Consider the following 7,492-nt stretch of genomic DNA (forward strand, 5'->3'; position numbering starts at 1 on the left):
CAAATTTCAAAATAATTAATTTTTTTCATTTGATTATTATTTTAATAAGTGACTTTCAACCCAATATTCCCGCCAATTTCACTTCACTTCNCTTCACTCAACGCTCTTATCGTCCCTCTTATTTTCCCCTTTGGATTCCGCAACCCCTAGCCGCCGTAAACACTAACCACCGCCACCCTTTCCGCCACAGTCTGTAACTATGGCCGATACACCGAAGACCAAGAAATCCAAGAACCTTAACAGGACCCCTGAACAAAAGCAAAAGCAACCCACCTCCCCCCCTGACCACCTAATCGTGCCCTCAACTCCCAACTCCTCTCTCCGCCGCTCCATACGCCTCACAGCCACCGCCACCCCACCGCCACCATCTTCCCTGCAAAAATCGCCACATTCCACTGCCAAGCCGCCAAGAAATTACCAAAATGCCCCCAAATCGCCATCCTTCACCATTTCCATCTCTCCAACCTCGCCAGAACCCACCGAATCCAAAAAAAGGAGAAAAAATACCGAAAATCAAGACATGGATCTTGAGAAAAAAAGGATCTTGAGGAGTGCTAAAGCTAATGCTATTAAAAGTAAGAAGAGAATGTATTACAAGAAAGTGGTGTTTGATGGTGTCGAGTTTTCGGCAGGAGATGACGTGTATGTGAAGAGGAGGGAGGACGCGAGCTCGGATGAGGAGGATCCCGAGGTGGAGGAGTGTAGGGTGTGCTTTAAGCCGTCTGGGAGGAGGATTATGATTGAGTGTGATGATTGCTTGAATGGGTTTCATTTGAAGTGTTTGAGGCCGCCACTAAAGGATGTTCCAGAAGGGGATTGGATTTGTAATTTTTGCACCGCAAGAAAATCGGGGGCAATGGTGAAATTTCCAGAGCCTCCAAACGGGAAGAGGCTTAGGACTGCTCGGGAGAAGCTGCTTTCCAGCGATTTGTGGGCTGCTCATATTGAGAGGTCTGTTAATCTACTTTTCATGAGTCACATTCATTTTGCAATTTATTCACGTACTATATGTGATTATTTGGAATGTTTAGTTTATGGAAAGAAGCGGATGGTACTTATTGGTTTCGCGCACGGTGGTATATTATTCCAGAGGAGACATCTTCAGGGAGACAGCCTCATAATTTAAGAAGGGAACTCTATCAAACTAATGATTTCGCTGATGTTGAGGTGATATATGTTCTTTTTGGTTGTTATTGTATTTGTAGTTGATTCACTGAAATATTTACAAGCCCTTTATCTATGGGGCTTTGTTCATGGATTCTACTGCAGCCAAATAATTATTCAGCATGTTATTCAGAAGCAATTTATTTATTTATTTATTTATTTTTTGTCTACTAAGATTAGACATTCATAATTGTTTAGTCTTTCTTGTTCTAGTAGCAATGATAGGGATATCACATTGGAAGCCTTGAACTACGAAATTATCTAAGACATCTTTATGCATATGCTTTTTGGCTCCATGATAATGCAACCAAGCAAACATTTAAGACGAAGTTTAAAGAGACTGAAATATTCAAGTTCATGAAATATATACACTGGGACCTTTGTTCTGAAAGCAGAGGAGAATATTTAAACCAAATCCAAAGATGTCTGCGTTCAAGGGATGATAACTGCCTCACTCTCTAAATGTATAAAGTGTTCATTTTGTAGATGGAATCTATCATTAGGCATTGCTATGTAATGAACCCCAAAGAGTTTGCCAAGGCAGGCAACGAAGGAGATGATGTCTTTCTATGTGAATATGAGTATGATATACGCTGGCGTAGTTTCAAGCGCATCGCAGAGATTGACAATAACGATGAGGTGAGTAGTGATGCTTCCAATCACGCAGACTTTCCATTTTTTTGAAATTTATAGGTCCTCATCTTATTTGGTAGGATGGTGAAGAAGCTGATGGTGATGAAGACTGGAATTCATGTGAAGGTTCGGACCCTGACACAGAAGACAACATAGAATATGAAGAGGAGAACAAAAGGAGTACATTGACTGGACCATCTTCAGCTCATCCAATGGCTGCAGTATGATAGTCAATTTTGTGACACGTGATTTTGTGGTTGACTGAAATGTGGAACTAATTGTTTTTTACATTACATATTCAGAACTCCAGAAAGGGGCGAATATTTGGACTTCAAAAAATTGGGGCAAAAAAAATACCGGAGCATGTTCGGTGTCACAAGCAGACTGCTCTGGAAAAGGCAAAAGCTACACTCCTACTGGCAACATTGCCCAAGTCTCTACCTTGTAGGGATAAGTATGTATGAGTTGAAGACTTGCTATTTAATGATTTTATCGAATAATCATCTAATAAAATGTTCTTTATTCAGGGAAATGGATGAGATAACTGCCTTTATTAAAGGGGCCATATGTGATGATCAATGCCTGGGAAGATGCCTATACATTCATGGTGTTCCCGGTACTGGCAAGGTAAAATCTTTAACAACAAGAAATGAAGAGATAATGCATTCATTTGTTGGCTAGCTCTGTATATACTATTTTATGTCAGAGTAAATCTAACTTTTTCTTTAATCTAATCAAACTGCAGACAATGAGCTTTCTTTCTGTGATGAGGAACCTAAGGTCCGAGGTTGATGCTGGAAGCATTCAGCCTTACTGTTTTGTGGAGATCAATGGTCTAAAATTGGCTTCTCCTGAAAATATTTACACTGTAGGGATTAAAGTTGACTGACGTAATTTGCAGTATCTAAAAGCATCCACACTTTGCCATATAACATCTCTAATTTGCTTCAGGTTATTTACGAAGCATTGAGTGGACACAGAGTTGGTTGGAAAAAAGCTCTCTATTCCTTGAATGAGAGATTTTCAAATGAAACCAAATGTAGGAAAGAAGAGATAAGGCCTTGTATCCTCCTCATAGATGAACTTGATCTTCTTGTGACCAGAAATCAATCAGTTGAGTTATACAATTGTTTAGCATAAGTTTCACATTTACCAGAAATTAAAGTGAAGGCTTGATCAATTTTACTTAATTTTTCCATTTAACTTGTTAAACAGGTTCTATACAACATCCTTGATTGGCCCAACAAGCCAAATTCTAAATTGATTGTGATAGGTAAGTTGCTTTCTCCTGTCATCGATTATTTCAATCAAGTTTTCATTAATGACCCTGCTTCTGTTGTGCTTCTTGCCTGAATTCTATTCAGGGATAGCAAACACCATGGATCTTCCAGAGAAATTGCTTCCGCGTATCTCTAGTCGTATGGGCATACAAAGACTTTGCTTTGGTCCATATAACTATCTGCAGCTTCAAGAAATAATTTTAAGCCGCCTAAGAGGAATTGATGCTTTTGAAAAACAAGCAATTGAATTTGCTTCAAGGAAGGTAAGTCCAATTTCTATTCATTTCATAACATTTTTAACACCAGTCTTTGCCATCCCACTAAACTTGATACACGAAAAGGGCTTGCATTGATATCTACTTGCGTTTGAATTCAGGTTGCAGCTGTTTCAGGGGATGCTCGCCGTGCATTGGAGATATGTAGACGAGCTGCAGAGCTTGCAGATTATCGTTGTAAAAGATTACCATCACTTTCTAATTCTGCAGCCACAGGCAAGACATACTTTGGCTGTGTGATTCCTTTGGAGTACTGTAATTCACTAGTAGAAAGTATAAAACTACTGCTCCATGGTCGTAATTTCTCGAGCTTTCTAACTAAGCCCATGTTTGGCTAATGTTAATAAGCTATTTATAATCGGTCAAATCATTTTTTATCAACACATTTCATGGGACCCACGACCACAAGTACTACCCACTTATAACCACTCATTTCTATGTATTTATAATTTAAACTGAAGATGATAAATTCTCTTTGTAACTTTGATGTGTTTTTGGAGACAAAAACTGCATGTTCTTGCACGGGAAAACAGGTTATTGAATGAATGGAATCTCTACGTTGTCGATCTAGTCCTTTCAACGAATTCCATATTTGGCTTGCATAGCTGAAAGGAAGTATGGACAATTCACTTTAGAAACTTAGATGAACGACTAAGAGGGCATCAAATATAAGTAGTGATTCTTGAGGATTATTGTACCATATAAATGAAAAATTGATCTTCCGACATTCCCTGTTGAATTCAGGATGAGTTGGCTCCAATGGAGCATAACGTGCCAAAGCATTTAGCATGTAAATTCACTATCAGTCTTGCATCTTAAGTGTAATATTACCTGTTTAGTTCTAATTGATTCTGCTTTGGTAAAGCAGCTCCAGTTTTATAGATCACCAGTGTGATGGGTGCATTGTGTGCTTTTTGTTGTATCTCTATCAATTGATCCTACTGAGCCTTTCAATATATCATTGAATAGTTACTTCATAGAGACATCTTCTAATATCACAGTTATTTTCCTTGTACTTCAGCTTCTTTAAATTGGAAATCTTGTGGAGACCTTTTCTGTGCCATGAATTTACTCCATTGAGAGAGGAATTAAGTTCAATATAGCATCTAATCTCATTCTGCAATGAGAGCTTTCTTCATTGTGAATTCATGATTCTATAGTTTTAGCAGTATGGTAGAGAAGATACTTCAGGCAGAGGAAGACCATAACCAAATGCTACAGTTGTTAAAATCACATCCAACTAAAGATCTATTTAAATTTCTTTCTTATTTTTTTTCCAACTCTCTTCATTTTTATTTTTTATTTTTTTTCCTTCACTCTATATGATGTATAGCATTCTCGTATACTTATATTCCTTAAGTAAATTATCTGGTGTCACACATGCATTGCTTGGTACTTCAACGATAAAATGAGACTACTGATGATGGCCCCTCATGGATTCACCTTACAAGAGAACGTGGCGGGGATAGGAACCAGAGAAGTGTCCAAATTGATGTTCCAATATTTTCTTGCCATTTCAGTTCACCCATCTAAGATGTTCCTGGAAAATAGATAACTCAATGATTAAGGCTTATGAAATAGTCTAAGATTTTAGTAGGGTAAAAGGATTGGAGTTGGTTGAATATAATTCCCATAATAATTTATTCCCTTTTTCGTAATAACTGCATAAAAATTTGACATGCGACATTCATAACATCCCCAATTAATTTAATCTGATTGTGAGATTCAGAAATATAACCTTTTCTTTTTTGCTTAGCAATTTCAAAAGCTTTCAGGCATTTATTTCCTTGTTTTCCCCAAAGTTTTCTCTCCCTACTTGATATTATAAGAGTGCAGCCACCATTATTATACTATATGTCTTGTTTCAGAAGATAATTCTGCTGGGTTGACAGGCTTTCATTTTGCTTCTCATTCAGGGAAGGTTCTTGTTGGTATGGCAGATGTTGAAGTGGCCATAAAAGAGATGTTCCAGGCTCCTCATATTCAAGTGAGTTTGAGAATTTTCTCACTCTTCCAGGGTCTAAGCCTGGTACTTTTCAATATATAAGAGTTCAATGAACATTTTTTTTCCATGACAAATTTTACCACCTACATTGGACGAAAATTTTATCTGCTTGCTTGGATCCGTGTAAAACCTCAATTATGTTTTACAAGAAATAATTACATGTTACTTTTTTGTTACCCAGGTGATCAGGAGTAGTTCTAAACTGAGTAAAATCTTCTTGGCTGCTATGGTGCATGAACTTTATAAGACAGGGATGGGTGAAACCACTTTTGAAAAGGTCTACTTGCTTAAGCTTGTCTTGCTGCTTTTGGTTATAAACAAGCCACTTTCATATTGTGCATGCTATTGTCCAGTGGAATTGTAATCTTATTGAACAAACCCCCTTCTGCCCTTCTCCCCTTCCAAAAAAGAAAAGAAAAGAGAACTTTCCACTTACTTTCAGTTAGGTTGGGGGTGTTGGAATGATTGGAAACAATGCAATTTTGTCTAAAGGATGCTTCTTTGTATGCAGTTGGCAATGACTGTTTCGTGTTTCTGCACAAGCAATGGGGAAACATTTCCAGGATACGACATACTACTGAAAGTCGGGTAAAACTACATCAGATTATCCGTAACCATTTTCTACGTTTCATTTAAGCTGCATTATAGGCTCTCCTTCCACCCCTGATGGTGTTTATAGCATTGATTGAAAATTTTTATTCAGACTTTAGAACTGATGGTCTTCAAACTAAAATATCCTGGTCGAATGCTTTGTGATTTCTTCTGCCTGTTACACACAACACAATCAAGTATTTTAGTTCAGTAATTCTAATGATACCATGCTATTTTGATATGAATATAAGCTTCCAATCAAACAGATGATATCTACTTCAAATGGTTCAGAACTTCAATTACTTAGTAATTAATTGTGTTAAGTTTCTTTTATTTTTTAATGGCCAGATGCAAGCTTGGGGAGTGCAGGATATTATTGTGTGAGCCGGCTGCAAAGCACAAATTGCAGAAATTGCAACTCAATTTTCCAAGGTCGGTGTAGTGAACCATTCATTGTCGTATTTGAAAATTTTTCTTTGTTGTTGAGGGGAAGGGCGTGCTGGCATCGGAATTTGAGTTCATTTCCTACCATGGCAGCAGTAGAATACTTGCGTTATCGTCGAACAACACGTACTAATTGTGACTATTTTTGTTGTTGACAGTGATGATGTGATTTTTGCACTCAAAGATAGCGAGGAGCTGCCATGGTTAGCCAAGTATTTATAATTCACATATTTCAAGGAAACCCAGAAACAATGTTTAATTGATGACTGAAAATATTCTTTTTCATACCGTTACGAAATTTTCTTATGAGAGAACAGTTTTGTTTCGTTCTTCTTTTAGCATAACATTCATTTAAAATAAGAGTATCTATTTGAGACTTATTTTCTTGATGGTGAGTCATATTTGATGAAAATTTGAAGACTTATGTTCTGTATCTTACCCCAAACACATTCTGGATGTTTCAAAAGCACTGAACTCTTTTTTGAGACGTACTTGAAGACTATTTTAGGAATTGCCACTGCTTAATAAGAATTGAGAGGAATAAGAGATTAAAAATTAGCATTATGTCAAAGTTGTTTTTGTCGGAAAAACAAAATCTGCTGAAAAGAAGTCATTCTATCCTGTAGCAAATTTGACGTCCCTTGCTGCGTCTAATGCCAAATAGTATATTTGTTCGGGACAAATATTAGCTAAAATCTCGTTCATTAGAAGGATAAATCATGTCTTGTACTCTGTACCAAACATGCAAAAAGGATACATTTAGATCGGGCATCTATGCTGACGGGGATGTTCGACTAAAGTTACAACAAGAAGCTAAGAAAATACGTCTGAAATCAATTGAACAGGAAGAAATGTAAACTTCCATTTCTACTGGCTCATCCAGACCAGTGAAATCAACTCAGGCATTTCTGGGAAACCATGGCAATCCGGGTTGAAGGCATTGCTTGGAATCTGGAATAGGAACAATAGGGCCGAGAAAAATGCGCCACCAGTCAAGTATAATAGTGACGAGCATTGCAGCACCTAAAGCATCTATGGCCACTCGGGGCAAGTCCCATTGCTTATCTGGTTTCTCATCAATCCTATGTATTGAGAACACC

The 7,492-nt window shown here is 37.6% G+C and overlaps 1 protein-coding gene across 1 annotated transcript; it reads left to right on the forward strand.

The window, feature by feature from the left end:
* Positions 1 to 83: 83 nt before the first annotated feature.
* Positions 84 to 6,781, forward strand: LOC111400942 (origin of replication complex subunit 1B-like). Its single transcript, XM_023028423.1, has 16 exons — positions 84 to 951; positions 1,032 to 1,167; positions 1,651 to 1,803; positions 1,878 to 2,018; positions 2,100 to 2,251; positions 2,325 to 2,424; positions 2,543 to 2,665; positions 2,749 to 2,910; positions 3,013 to 3,070; positions 3,162 to 3,340; positions 3,454 to 3,568; positions 5,269 to 5,339; positions 5,539 to 5,634; positions 5,869 to 5,945; positions 6,297 to 6,380; positions 6,551 to 6,781. Exons 1-16 carry the CDS (start codon positions 200 to 202, stop codon positions 6,612 to 6,614), a joined length of 2,463 nt encoding a protein of 820 aa, XP_022884191.1. The 5' UTR covers positions 84 to 199; the 3' UTR covers positions 6,615 to 6,781.
* Positions 6,782 to 7,492: the final 711 nt, after the last annotated feature.

Source organism: Olea europaea, chromosome 1, assembly GCF_002742605.1.
Source record: "Olea europaea var. sylvestris chromosome 1, O_europaea_v1, whole genome shotgun sequence".
Lineage (NCBI taxonomy): Eukaryota > Viridiplantae > Streptophyta > Magnoliopsida > Lamiales > Oleaceae > Olea > Olea europaea.

Bases quoted from the DNA above. Each gene is read 5' to 3' on its own strand.
- LOC111400942 (XM_023028423.1), top strand. From the start codon at position 200: ATGGCCGATACACCGAAGACCAAGAAATCCAAGAACCTTAACAGGACC. The intron at 2,666-2,748 runs GTAGGGATTAAA...AATTTGCTTCAG, and splicing joins CTCCTGAAAATATTTACACT to GTTATTTACGAAGCATTGAG. The intron at 2,911-3,012 runs GTTGAGTTATAC...CTTGTTAAACAG, and splicing joins TTGTGACCAGAAATCAATCA to GTTCTATACAACATCCTTGA.